Here is a 14,950-nt window from a genome sequence, read left to right as displayed (position 1 = left end):
GCTTAAAGAATAACAATCATAACCAACACTGGGAGCAGAGACAAGGAGATCACCAGGGTGAAGTGGGAACTTCTGATTTGTTTGGAAAGTCAGTTAAGGTCAAATGGTGGTTTGCTGGGGCACACAGGTGAAAGGATGTCTGGCTAAAGCACACACTTGACAGAATGTTTTCCTGTAGCACACAGGTGAAAGGATGTTTTGATTAGCAAACATGCAAAAGGACCTATGATGAAGGAGTATAACTATGACTCCACTGACAGTGGGAAGGGAGCACTGAGCATTGGTTTGGTGTGCTCCGTCTTCAGTGAAGACTGTCATGTATGTTTGCCTTGTAGAGTTCCACTAGAGGTGATGTCAGAGAGAAACTCGCCAAAGAACTGCTTGTGAGGTTCCTGTGGTTGCTTTCCATAGCCTGGTTTCATAGACCCTTTATAGTTATTTTCCTTTAAACCAGACAGGTAAATACATTAGGTACTCATAACAGCATGCTGGTTTGTAATTAAAACAAAACTCCATTGATAGATACTAGACAATGTTTTAAATACAGCTATATTGCCTTACAATTTACTATGGTAGGGCTTAAGAAGAAGGTCCCCGAATTCTCAGGAATTTCCTACATACTACTTACAAATGAGAAAGGGCGGGGGAGGAGGCTGAAATAATGGCTCCACAGAACAACACTTAGTGCTCCTGCAAAGGACTCAGGCTTGGTTCCCAACACCCTTATCAGCCGGCTCCAGACCTCCTGCAACTCTAGTTCCTGGGGATCTAATGCCCTCTTTCTGACCTCTGTGGACACAAGGCATGCAAGTAGTACACAGATGCACATGCAGAAAAACACTCATGCACATAAAATAAAAATCTTTAAAAAGTAAGTAAAAGGAAAACAATCAAAGTGTTCAGTGCTGTTAATCATTTTTTACCTTCATGATTAGATGGAATAAACCCTATTTAGTTATGTATGTATGTATGTACATATGTATGTATGTATGTTGACAATAAGTCTTGCTATGAATCCTTGGGCTCATCTGAAACAGGTGACTTAGAAGAAAAGTGGCCCAGGGGATCTAGAGGCAGATAAGATAGGACAATGGGAGGATGTTGGTGAGCATGACTGTAACAGTCTATAATATACGTACATATATTAAAGGTTTCTATATGCTTCACTATTAGGAGGTGTGGCCTTGTTGGAGTAGATGTGTCACTGTTGGTGTGCGCTCTAAGACCCTCAACCTCTCTGCCTGGAATCTACTTTTCACATAGCAGCCTTCAGATGAAGATGTAGAACTCTTAGCTCCTCCAGCCCCATGCCGTGCTCCCACCTGTATGATACTGGACTGAATCTCTAAACCTGCTCCAAGTAAATGTCCTTATAATAGTAGCCTTGGCCAAGATGTCTGTTCACAGCAGTAAAACCCTAAGTAATATGTAAAGGTCATAATGTACATATGTGAAAATGTCATTACTGTATATAAATAATGTATACTAATAAGATACTTTAAAAATAATATTTTTCATCTTTTGGGATATTATTACCATTCTATCAAAAGACCAGATATTATTATAAATTATTTTATTTAAACCTTTAATTTTAAAGTTCAGTAATTAGACTTCCATCAGTTTACATCAGTTTTAGGTAAGCATTGGAAGCACACACAACACAGCTATAGAGCTGAACAGAGACTGCAGGGACACCAACACAGTTGCAGATTTTCATGCCTTCCAGGGGATACCAGACAAAAGACTCGTACTTCTTAATTACAAGTACTGGATTTCAGGATGACTCATACTAAAGCATTTAATATAAAAGAAAACTAGTTTTCTTCCTTCATGTTTCAGAGAGCTAGGATTCCATGTGTATATCACTGTGCCCAGAAATACACCCCTTTTTTCCTTTTTTTTTCTTTTTTTTCTTTTGGTCATTTGAGCCTTTTAATACACACTTTTCAGTCTGCATAGACTAATATTTATCTTTGAAGATTCTAATTACTAAGCAAAACAACAAATTTCATTCTGCAGCTAAACATTTCTAGACTTGTCTTGTGTGCAGAATAGAAATGAAAATAACCTTCCCTGGTACTGGAAAGGCTCAATGTAGCAGTGTAGGGAACACAAGGACAGGAAAGTGTGAAGGATGGATTGGGGAGCAGGGGGAGGGAAGAAGGCTTATGGGACTTTTGGGGAGGGGGGATCCAGGAAAGGAAAAATCACTTGAAATGTAAATAAAGAATATATTGAATTAAAAAGAAAGAAAAAAAGAGAAGGGTTTAGAAATAAAAAAAGAAAAAAATAGCAATTAAAGACAAAGAGGTCATGAATTTGAGTGAGAACAAACCAGGGGTTGTGGAGTATAGGGATAGAATAAGAAGATAATATTATTGGAAGAAAGAAAGTAATGTAATTATAATTTCAAAAATAAATTACAAAATATCTGATATAACATTGTCTTATAATGCAAAAATTCCATATTATTTGAAATAATTTCATTTCATAGAGAAATCCTGTGTTTAAATTTTGTTTCCTAAAATCTGAATGAGCCTTGAAATTTTGCATATTTTGCTGAACTCAAGACTTAGGTTTTTGTTTCACTATTATGGACTATCATTTCATTTCATTTTTTACATTATAGCTTCCAATTAAAATTAAAATAACTTTGTTGAAACATAAAAAATAAAATAACTTGAAGAAGGCAGAAAAGGGGGCAAGAATAACTCACTAGTAAGGGATTGCCTAGCGTGCCCAGGTCAGTGCTTCTGTCCCCAGCACTGGAAAACGAAAACCACTTGGGATGTCTCAGAGAGCAGACACAGAAAACACTAAAGGATTCCAGGAGGAGGAGAAGAGGAAGAATAGTTTGTAATCAAAAGAATCAGAAAAGGATGTAATTTCCAGATATGATAGCACCCCTCTTTAATGCCAGAACTTGGGTGGCTGAGGCAGGAGGATCATGGGTTCAAGTCCTACATGGGATAGATAGAATTTCTATGATTGCTAGGGCTACATAGAGAAATCCTGTGTTTGAAAGTCTGTATATTGGCCCAACCAAAATCAAGATGTAACTATGAAGAGAAAAAACCAGAAAGGCAGGGTGTCTTGGGAAACAAGGGAGCAGACATGAGAATGTGCCCTTCACAGAGGGAACAGAAGGGTGGACAGAGACCATCCACAGGTAAGACACAGACAGAGAGGGAATAACAGTTGAAGCATGTTCACAGTCAACAGAACTCATTTTACTCACTTGGGAAAAAGCTTGGTATGATCTTCTATTGGGTCATCACCTTCTTCCCACTTCTCCATACATCCTCCACAGGAAAAACACCGGACAACGTCCCTTTTGCCTACAAAACGAATGGGGTCAGTTTAAATCACACACACCTGCCAACTCAAAAAAAGACAACTCCAGCTGTCTAGATTTACTTGGCATTCACATTCATAGGCACCCAACAAGCAATTGCTTAGTGAGTAAATCAGAAAGAATATACTCGTAGCTCAGGTGGGACAGAAGAACAAATTAAATTCTCCATGCAAGCTAGATTATGAAGAATCAGTTGTCTCTCCTTACATTACTGCCAGTTTTATTTAACTTAAAATAGGAACATGAGACAGACTTGAGGAAGGCTGGAAAGAGGAGATAAAGCACTAAGACCATGTGGTAAGAAGATCATCTGCGCCAGTGGAAAATGTCTGTTGGAAGAGGTGTCTGCAGAATTCCCAAGTTCAGAGGCTGAACACTGAGGGAGCTGTGGGAAACTGAAGGTCTTATGAGCCCCAAGAGATCTAGGACAAATGATGAAGACTGAAGAAAGATGCAAGAGGATTTGAATATGTGGTCCACAGAAAATACTGACTCTAAGGAGATGATCAAGATGAGAGCAGTGATTGCTCTTGGGAAGAAATCAGGTTTTGATCCAATGACCACATGATGGCTCACAGACAATTGTAACTCCAGCCCCAAATGCAACACCCTGTCTGGCCCCCGAGGGCAGCATGCCTCAAAGGCATACATATTTACATGTAGGCAAGTGCACACACACACACACACACACACACAAACATAAAGAAAAAAACTTTACTCACCTGTGTAGAAAAGGCCTGCTCTGACCAGAGCTTCAACAGCCAAAGGTGATTTGTGGGGCCAGTCCTTAAATGTGTCCATCCTTAGTTCTTCATTAGCAAAGACACTGTCATTGCAGTAAGCTTGGGAAAAGGATGCAGGTGAGACCAGTAGGCTTTGATCTTAAAGTTCAAGACTTCAGACTGTCCCTTAACCATATATCATCAGGATACAGCAAAATCAAGAGGAGATTCAGGTTTCCAGACTGAGGTCATTTCCCCTGTGGCTGTTTCAAAACAATCATTTTGATGGCTTGCTCTTTGAGAAGACCATATTGAGGAACTGTGGTGGGGGCCAGGGTAGGGGCTTCATTAGACTTTCTACCTCCTCCTGGCCTCTGGACACTGGCTCCTGCATTTCCCATGCTGTGAGGACTTGGGAATTACATTGTCCCTACCTTGGTCTCACAAGTTTCTCAAGTTTAAAGCTTGCTTGTACTCACACTTAACCCTAGATCAGGATTGTTTTCCTTTTGCTTTAAGTATCTCTTTGGCATAGAGAATACTATGCATTAATGTAATTCTCTACAAAATGATGTTTACAGTCTATAAATCTTTATTTTATTTTAGGTTTGCCTTCTCCTAAGGCATGAGGTCATAGGGAACAGGCTCTACAGCTTTCCTTAGTGCTCACAGGGTGCTCTCTGGTTGGAGCAGGCTGGCACTCCAGTCTTTCTTTGGCTTCCTTCTTGACCTGATCTCTTCACCTGTCTCAGGAAGCTGTCTCAGAACATACATTTCTCTGTGTGTTCGTGTGTATGAAGGAACATGTACATGTATGGACTCATGCCTGTGGAAGTCAGAGGACACCCTTCACTGATTCTCCCTGGTTGTTAGGAGGGTTTGTCACTTTATAGACTAGGTTGTAGAACTCCAGGGTCCATTTCTCTGCCTCCCCAGCCTTGTATAACAAATGTACAACAATGGCTGCTGGTTTTGTCACATGGGCCCTGGAGACAGAATGCAAAGCCTTGTGTTTGCAGTGAAAGCACTCTGCACTCCTCTCAGCTCTCAACAGGAGGACCAAAGTTCAAGATTCATTTGGTCTGAGGCTAGATTGGGGGTAGAAGTGACCTAAGAGTTGCTTCCAAAACATTTTATCCAAAATTTTAGTTGTTTAAGGGAAGCATCCATTATAGCATCAACACTACATAGTTAGTTCTGCTTACCTACACTAAAGACTGAGCCACTTAATGAACACCTCAATGATATAGAAGCTTGCCACCAAACCTAATGACCTCTAAACTAATTCCCTCATGGGAGAAGGAGAGAGCCAAATCCTTTAAGTTGTCCTGAATTCTGAACCTTTGCACATGGGACCCACGGACATACACATACAATAATAAGTGAGTATATATTTTTAATTTACTTTTAAACTTTGCTTTTTTTGTCTATATGTTTGACTGCACCATACATGTGCAGTGGCCACAGAGGTCAGAGGAAGACACTGGATCTACTGGAACTCGACTTGCAGAGTTATGACTTGCCAGAGGATGCTGGGAACTGTGTCTGAGTCAGTTGCAAGAGCAGCAAGTGCATTAAAGAGTGAAACATTTCTCCTGTTCATAAACGACACCAGAAACAAACCAAAGGCATTCCATAATAGGGAAATCACTTATGAAGATATAATTTAAAGAAATTTAAAGAAAGTTGATGAGGACTGCAGAGGTGGCTCAATGGTTAAGAGCACAGACTGCTCTTCAAAAGGTCCTGAGTTCAGTTCCCAGCATCCACATCAAACAGTTCACAAATGCCTGTCACTCTACCTCCAAGGGACCTGATGACCTTGTCTGGCTTCCAAACAAGGACACACACACACACACACACACACACACACACACACACGCACCACAGAGGCAGAGAGAGAGAGAGAGAGAGAGAGAGAGAGAGAGAGAGAGAGAACACAAAAAAGAAAAAAACAAACAAAGAGTTTGGAATGTGTTTGGATTTTTACCTGACACCACAGGTAGTTCTCTTCTGACCCAGGAATTCACAAAATGTTCTCCCTGAGGAAAGAAATTTGGATTTGGTTACCGACTGATTACCTTATGAAATATAATCAATCTGTAACCTGAAGCTGAAGAAGTTCCTCCACTGAAGCCAAGTTTCCTTAGAACAGCAGAATTTGGGAAAAGCAGTCCTTTAATTTTGGTTTGATTTTTATTGATTTGGGGATTTTATTTTTATGCAGTTCCAAATATCAGTGAAATAGAAACTTTCTCAGAGCTGCCCTTACCAGACACCCAGCCCAACAGCCGAACACAGGTGTATTTGACACATGAGGAACTGAGACCCAGGAAAGGAGCTCTCCTCCAGTTGAGCAGCTCTCCCTCTGAGAGAGAGCTCAGCCATGCTGCCTGCAGAGGCTGCTCCTAAGTCAGTCAATACAGCCTCCTTTGGCTTCAGTTTGGGCTGTGTTTCCCACTGCCCACCTCTAGGTTGTCCTCACTAGTTTGAGTCTAAAGGCCTAGCTGCAGGAGGCATCCTGCCTGCCCTGCCTCTGCCAGGTGCCACAGAGGACTGAGTCTGGCTTCCAGGTGGAGGCAGCAGAAGGATGCTAGGGGCGTGGCCTGGGTCAGAGGGAAGATGAAGGAGGCAGAAGCCACCCACAGCCAGCCTGGAAAACCAAGTCTAAGTGGTTCGAGCTTAGCAAGACAACAGGATTTCTGTTTTCCTCTCTGCAGACAAGATGATGGAGAAGAGAAAACAAAACAAGCAAAAACCCTCACTATGACAATTCATATATTATTAGGTAAAGAACATACACTATTGGAAAAACTTGGTTGGTGTAAATTACCGTTACATGAACAAATCCCTCGTAGCTTTGGATATACTGGGCAATTTCCTCTGAGGTTTTCTTACTTTGAAGAAATTCACATCTATAATTAAAAACATAATTAAAATATACTCCTATAAATAGAGATGTTCTACATTGCAATGAGCATTTGAAAACCTATTGAATTATTGGACTTTAAATATCAGTAATACAGTCAAAAAAAAAATTGTCCCAAGAGTAGTAGCCTGAGCAGGTCTGAAAGTGAGGCTAAAATTGAGCGGGAAAGTGGACACAAGGCCCCACCCCTAACCAGGAACTATTTGCATCTGATACCTATTGATAAAGGGAAGATCAGTTTCTCCAGTGCATTGTCACCGGGCATATCAATGCACTCGAGGGCAGGACCCAGGCCCAGGAAGAGTTGGCTAACACAAAACAAACGCCACATAAATTTCTGTAGGCATTTTTAAGTGTTTTTGATTGTTTTGATTATCGGATATCTTTGTTGGGAAGAGGTCGAAACAGAGAGAGAAAGAACATGACCTTGCCTGAGTAAGAAGTGGGGAGGATCTGGGAGAACTTGGAGGAGGGGGAAAAACATGATCAAAATTATTGTATTAAAATTTTAAAAACTCACCTTACTCATGAGAATTGCAAGTGTTCTGAGATTATTTATTTATATTATTGACAACACATGTAACTATTTAAAATTGAATCTTCAGATTACTTATGTTTTTATTTTAAAATGAGGTGTCCCTGTGTCTCCCAGCTAATGGTAATCTCCTGGGCTAAAGCCATCTTCCTCCATCAGCCTCAGGAGTAGTGTAAGCTTGTTCTAAGGCTCTCTGCTGTCACTTTCCTTAAACCCAAAGTACAAAACAAGCAATTGAACAGACTGGTATAGGCTAGTCAGATGGGATAGATTGCCTTGTTGATTCAGCTGAGCGGGAGAAGCCTTGTACCCATGGTCAGATCAAAGACAGAAAATGAAAAATGTGAAAATTAGTTGTAGCATTATTCACGTATGAAACAAAAATGCCATGATAATTTTAAAGTGACATTAAATCACCTGGTTTTGATTTTTTTATAAAAGTATGTTGAAGATCATCTTGAAATGTATTCCTTGCCCATAAAAACAAAGCTACTTTTTAAAAAAAGATTTATTTATTATATATATGAGTTACTAGCTATCTTCAGACATACCCGAAGAGGATGTTGGATTCATTACAGATGGTTGAAATCCACCATGTGGTTGCTAGGAATTAAACCCAGGACCTCTGTAAGAGCAGTTAGTGCTCTGCTCCATATCTCCATCCTATAAAGCTATTTTTAAGATTAAATAATACTCTTCTAACTGACATTAATGTTTCCTTCTGATGCTGTGGTAAGGGACTGAGAACTATTTTTTCAGTGGGGATGAGACCAGCCTTCTCCTCTTATATTCTAATGAGAAGATGAACTCCATCACATGACTCAAATATTCTCAAGGGTTTCCACTCAGTGTCTGTGGCATCCAGGGTCCTGGCTACATTTTTCACCTCTCTCCATGCCCTGGGCTATGCCTGAATGTAGCCTATGTGGGACAGAGCACATGGGGTGGACTACAGTGAATTGAGTTATCAGTCCTTTTTAAAATATTATAATAAATCAACTTGTTTTGAAAACATTTTAATGTTTTTCTTTTCCTTTTGAGATAGGATTCTATGTCACAGGCTCACCTTAGGCTCTTCAGCAAAAATAAAACCCTTCAATTTCTTATCCTCTTGCATCATCCTTGACAGACCTGGGATTACAGGCATGTGCCATCAATCCCACCTCAACATGACGTCCTTAAATCATATTGTCGATTTAGTTGAATGCTTGTATTATGTTATTAGGTTCCCAAATTGCATGAGAATCCCACATGTAAGACACTGAGGGCCACTGTCTCCAGCCAGTTCTGATTGGGGAATAAATTTGCCAGTGGCCAATGACTGGGCAGGTAGACAAAGGCGGGACTTTAGGATTTGAGGGCAAAAGGACTTGGGAAGAAGCAGTACCGCCATGCCCACGTGCTGGCATATAAACAACACCCCAACCCACATGCTGGCATATAAACAACACCCCAACCCTTCCACACACTCTAAAAAGTACTTTCTTAAAAAACATTGGAAGATGGAGGGAGATGAGCATTTGAATGCTGACTCAGAAACTTGGCATTTGGCATTATTAATGCCATCTTCTCCTAGGAGACATAATGGTACTGTGGTTCAACTTGTTTTTAAAGTCTTATATGCTCTAATAGTAGCAAATTCTTTATGAGGCACCTGGAATTCACTTTGAAGCAACCTGCTTATTATTACTCCATGGAAAACACTAGCAAGAGACAGATGGAATATGTCCTGACTAGGTGCTGGCAAGTGCTTATTTACTACTCCTTTTATTTTTATCAATCATAAGGAAAAATTGAAAACCAGTGAAAGGGTTTCATTGAAAGTGAAATCTTTCAGTGAAAGATTTTTATTTGGCAGAAACAAAGAAACGAAAACAAAGAAATCTCAAAACCAGTACTTAACAGATCACTAAAAATATTCACAATATAATTTTTCTAAGCAGAGACCTACAATAAATAACAAAAACCTTGAATCTCTGAACAAAACTTCTGTTCTCATGTGGCACTAGGATGTGGGCAACCTAGGACCTACCTGGTCCTCGCTCATTTTCTCAGAGAGTGGTTTTGACCTCCCAGTTATCCAGTGTCCATCTTCCTATTGCTGGGATTACAGTTATACGTCACTACACCCAGCAAGCATTTTCATTTGATGCATGTTCTGCAGGATGCTATATTACTTGTAATGCCTTAGAAGTTCTTGCTTTCTTTGATCTATACACTGTTCCAGCCCTGGGAAGACTAATTCATTTATTAGATAGGGGGACTCACACAACTGCTGCTTGACAACACATCTTAATATTTGGGATGATAGGTAGATGACTTAATAGATAAAGTGCCTTAGCACAAGCATGAGGATCTGGAGTTTGAATCTGAGTATCTACTTAAACATGGGGTATGGTCACACAGTGCTTTAACCCTAGACCTGGGGTAGCAGAGACGGGCAGGTCCTAGGGCTCAGTGACCAACTAGTCTAGACAATCTATGAGTTCTGGTTCAGTGATCCCTGAGAGTGATAAGGAAGATATGCTAGGTTAACCTGCAGTCCACATATGTGTACACACACACACACACACAGACACACACACCAAACCAAAAATATATTAAAAAAATATAAGCAAAATAGCTTTTAAATAGAAGAAAAAAACAAAGTGCCTGTGATTCACATTTGTTACTTACCTTACTGGAAAACTTTAGGGGTGACCCATATTGGGTAAGAGAAGTATCAGAAGTCAAGAGAACACTCCAACAATGTGGCTCTTTTGCTTTGTAAAAATAAAATGCTTATCCACTTACTTGGGGAACCACTTGGCATGCTCCTTCCAGGGGTCGTCTCCTTCTTCCCAGTTTCCCAAGCATCCACCACAGGAGAAACACTGCACAGTGTCCCTTTTACCTACAGATGCATGATAGGCTTTGACTGCCCAGCAATGGCACCAGCTGTGTCTTGGAGCTGATCATACTGTCAGAACAAGACAGACTCCAGCATGCCTGTCCTTTGTAGGGGCTACAGAAGTGCTCTAGCACTCAGCCACACCCTCATCCCACTGCTGGTACATTTAAAAACTATACATGAAAAAGCAACATTTTATTTTAATACACAGGCAAATATGCGTCTGCATGTGTGTGTTTATATTTATAGATATATGGCAAACCAATAATGCTCTACTAAATATATGTTAAAGCAGAAGCAAAACTGCTACACTTGAAAGTTAATGCATTACATTTTATGTCTAACATAAAACAGTGAGGGTTCATTAACAAAATATTACCCACAAAATGGAACCTAAACTCTAAATACCTCAGAAACACCTCACAAACTGGAATCCACTTACCTGTAAAGATAAAGCCAGCTGCCGAGAGTACACATGGTGATGTACCATGGGCATAAAATGGCCAGTCCTCAAAGGACTCCAGTCTAGCCTCCTCCTCATGGTACCTTGCTTTGTCACCTCTCAGCATCTTCTCTGGACTCTTCACCCGGATGTCATACTTGCCAATGTTACCAACATCTTTGCCCAGAAGGAACTCACATTCTGGTCGTAATTTCCTGTGGCTCTCTATGGGAAGTTTCCTGAGGCTCGTACCAAAGAGGATTAAGCTACAGCAAAAGCACTGGACCGCACGTTTCACCCCAATGTAGTAAAATCCAGCAGCTGCCATCTCCTGTGGCGTCCATGATCTGAATGTGTCATAGGTCACAAAAGTCTTTAGTCGTTTGGCTTCACTGCGCATCTGCGAGTTAAAACCTTTCTTCATTTTCATTCTTTCCTTACACTCTTCTTCTTCTTTTCTTTTTGCCAGCTGAACTGCATCCACTCCAAGAAGAACAGAAAGTTCAGGGAGAAATTTATAATCAAATTCAGAAACTTGATCCTCAGAGGCCTCCCCATGCTCCGCCATTTTCTAAAGGACAAAGGAAAACAGATTATGGGAGGTAATGCTTTTAGCATAAAGAGCAGATATAACTAGGCAGGCACAGGAAGGAATTCAGATGCATAATGGGAAGTGGCATGCTCAGGGACTAAAGGTTTGGTTAACTTCAGCCTGCCAGACAAAATAAAGGACCAGCCTCCTTACTCATAACCAACTCCCTCCATTTCTTGACCACATGATTGAAGGTCCCAAACATTACTCAGGGTGCTTCAGGACTCTCACTAACACAGTCATTTGTCAATCTTGGCAGTGTCTCCTTTTATACATCTGTAACTCACTTAGCTCCAATAAAGTTATTTTGCTTCTTTGAAAATCTCTTTGAGCCTTTATTTTCAGTTGTTTAAATAAGAGAACAACAGCCTGCAAACACACAATCCATTCCACCTCAGGCTACAGAATGCTACTCAGGTTTGCATTACCAAGGCCTGTTCCAATTGTTATGTTAATAATGGAACCATTGTTGTGATAAGAGTGTATATTTATCATGCATGTCAATCAATATATTTCAAATCCCATCACCTGGATGAGATAATTCGATGAAATTACTCTTACTCGCTTCTGTAAAACTCTTGTTCTTGTTGTATTCACTTCTCAGGTCTAGTGCTCTACATGTAAACTCTGTCAGGTCAGGAGGGAGCCCCCAAAACAGTACTGCTAGTAACAAAGTCCTAACTCAAGCAGGACTCTGGCCAGAAAAATGGAGGTTAACTGAGGAAACAGAAGCTTAAACTCTGCCTTCCTCAGGAATCTCCAAAGACAGAGTTCTGTTTACCTGGAAACACCCTACCACTACCTATGACATGTCATCTGTTTCCTAATATCGCAAACTGCTCGCAGTAACTCCCAGCCTGTTCTGACCCACACCTCTCCTCCCTGTTCCCCTAAGATTGGCAGAGCTTTTCCCATTACTCTATTCTCTACCCTCCATGAGAACATCTAAAAGTTTAACTTCCCAAATAAACTTCTTTCCTACTCACAGAGTGGTTCAGTTCTGTGGTTTCATGGCACTCTTGCTTACAATGGATTGTATGGGGCACATGGATAGATCCAGGCAAGTAGATAGTTTAATAAAGGAAAGATTCTGATTAGTTGAGAATGGTGCCAGTCCTGTTTGTAGAAAAATAAAAATAGACCCATATTTGTCACCTTGTACAAAGATCAAGTCCAAGTGGATCAAGGACCTCGATATAAAAACAGATGCTCTCATGCTCTATTATCAAGAATTGATAAATTCAATCTCATGAAATTGGAAAGCTTCTGTAAGGCAAAGGACATATTCAATAAGACAAATAAGAACTCAAGAAACTAATTACTAAAACACCAAACAACCCAATCAAAAAATGGGTATAGAACTAAACTGAGATTTCACAACTGAGGAATCACAAAATGCCTGAGAAGTACCTACCAAAATGTTCAAAGTCCTCAGTGATCAGAGAAATGCAAATCAAAACAACTCTGAGAGTCCACCTTATACCAATCCGATTGGCTAAGATCAAAACCACAGGTGACAACAAATGTTGGAGAGATTGTGGAGAAATAGGAACACTCCTCCATTGCTGGTGGGATTGAAAACTACAACAACAACTCTGGAAATCAATCTGGAGGGTCCACAGAAAATTGCAAATAGATCTACCTGAAGATCCAGCTCTACTACTCTTGGGAATATACCCAAAAGAAGCCCCACCACACCACAAAGGCACACGTTCCACTGTGTTCCTAGTGGCCTTATTTGTGATAGTCAGAAACTGGAAACCACCCAGTTGTCTCAAGACAGGAGAATGGATACAGAAAATGTGGTTCATTTACACAATGGAATACTACTCAGCTATTAAGAACGAAGAAATCCTGAATTTTTCAGGCAAATGGGTGGAACTTGAAAATATCATCCTGAGTGAGGTAACTCAGATCCAAAAGGACATTCATGGTATGCACTCAGCAATAAGTGAATATTAGCCACAAAAAGAGTACAGAATATGCCAGATACAGACTACAGAACTCAAAACGGTCCACAAGTTAAAGGGTCCAAGTGAGGACACCTCAGTCCCACTTGAGGAGAGAACAAAGCAATCACAAATGGGGAGGGAGGAAGAGACCTGGTGGGGAGACGTGGGAAGAGGGAAACCTAATCTGGTATTGGGTGAAAGAAAAGGACTGAAGCCCTGAGGGCCAGCAGAAAGAATGGAAACAGGCAACCTCAGGAGACAGGAGACTGGGGAGACCCTCCAGAATGCACCAGAGACCTGGGAGGTGAGACTCTCAGAACTCGGACCTTAGATGAAATGCCTGACAGTAGGGAGAGGGAACTTATAGAGCCCACTTCCAGCAGGAAGATGGCATCAAATGAGAGAGAGGGGGGGGCATCCCACAGTCACAACTCTGACCCATAACTGTGCCTCTTTGAAAGAATTACAGGGATGGAAGAGGAGAGGAGTCTGACAAAGAGAAGGTCCAGCTACAGACCCAAAGTGGGATCCAGCTCTAGGGGAGGTCCTAAGGCCTGACACTATTACTGAGGCTATGGAGTGCTCACAAAAAGGGACCAAGCATGACGGTACTCCAGAAGACCCAACAAGCAGCTGAAAAAGTCAGATCCAGATATTTGTACCCAACCAATGGATAGAAGTAGCTGACCACTGTTGCAGAAATAGGGAAGGCTGCATGAAGCTGAGGAGAAGGATAAATCTGTAGAAGGACCAGCAATCTCATTTAATCAGGACCCCTGACATCTTTCCAAAGAAATAGCATACACCAGCTGATATGAGGCCCCTAAGACTCATACATTAGAGGACTGGGTGTGTGTGTGTGTACTCATTCAGAGATGATGTACCTAACCCTCAAGAGACTGGAGGCCCCAGGGCATTTAGAGGTCAAGTGGGGTGGGAGTGGAGACATCCATGTGGAGCCAGGGGGTTGGGAGGAGGTATTGGATGTGGAAGTCTAAGGGTGGACATGGGTGGGGGGAATAAAATATGGAGTATAAAAATAATTTAATTAATTAATAAAAAGGAAAAAGAGCTGGAAAAATAAAGCATGGTGCCAGTTGTTGATCATGACCCAAACCTAAGAGAGGAAGGGGACAGTTCTGCATGACGTTCTACACAATATGTGCACAGTCTCAGCCTCTCCCAGGGCACCTGAAAAGCAAGCACTTATTTACCTTGCTCCTTTGGTTGAATGCAGCCCAGGTCAGTAAGAGTTTCCAGGCTTCAACAGCTGCTACTTTTCAAGGTAAGCTCTGAAATCTACTCCTCCACTCTATTGCCTATTCTTCTGACTCAGGAACATAATTAATTTTTTATTTATTTCTTTTATTTATATGAGTACCCTGCAGCTGTCTTCAGACACACACTAGAAGAGTGCATCAGATCCCATTAAAGATGGGAACCACCATGTGGTTGCTGGGAATTGAACTCAGGACCTCTGGAAGAGTAGTCAGTGCTCTTAACCACTGAGTCATCTCTCCAGCCCAGGAACAT

At 41.1% G+C, this 14,950-nt stretch overlaps 1 protein-coding gene across 5 annotated transcripts in view; it reads right to left on the bottom strand.

Moving 5' to 3' along the window:
* The window catches only part of LOC127666603 (baculoviral IAP repeat-containing protein 1b-like), a 166,774-nt gene that overhangs the window by 135,040 nt on the left and 16,784 nt on the right, over positions 1 to 14,950 (bottom strand). For 4 of the 5 annotated variants that reach the window (XM_052159530.1, XM_052159522.1, XM_052159528.1 and 1 more), the window contains exons 4-9: positions 10,874 to 11,444; positions 10,335 to 10,434; positions 6,911 to 6,992; positions 6,068 to 6,119; positions 4,078 to 4,197; positions 3,239 to 3,338 (exon numbers count right to left, since the gene is read on the bottom strand). In XM_052159530.1, the coding sequence (XP_052015490.1) occupies positions 3,239 to 3,338; positions 4,078 to 4,197; positions 6,068 to 6,119; positions 6,911 to 6,992; positions 10,335 to 10,434; positions 10,874 to 11,444 (1,025 nt within the window). The remainder of the gene's footprint in view (positions 1 to 3,238; positions 3,339 to 4,077; positions 4,198 to 6,067; positions 6,120 to 6,910; positions 6,993 to 10,334; positions 10,435 to 10,873; positions 11,445 to 14,950) is intronic. The other variant, XM_052159523.1, reaches the window with a different exon arrangement.

The sequence above is a fragment of the Apodemus sylvaticus genome, chromosome 16 (genome assembly GCF_947179515.1).
Source record: "Apodemus sylvaticus chromosome 16, mApoSyl1.1, whole genome shotgun sequence".
Classification (NCBI taxonomy): Eukaryota; Metazoa; Chordata; class Mammalia; order Rodentia; family Muridae; genus Apodemus; species Apodemus sylvaticus.
The sequence above is the reverse complement of the archived record's forward strand: the minus strand, read 5'-3'. Positions and strand labels throughout refer to the sequence as shown.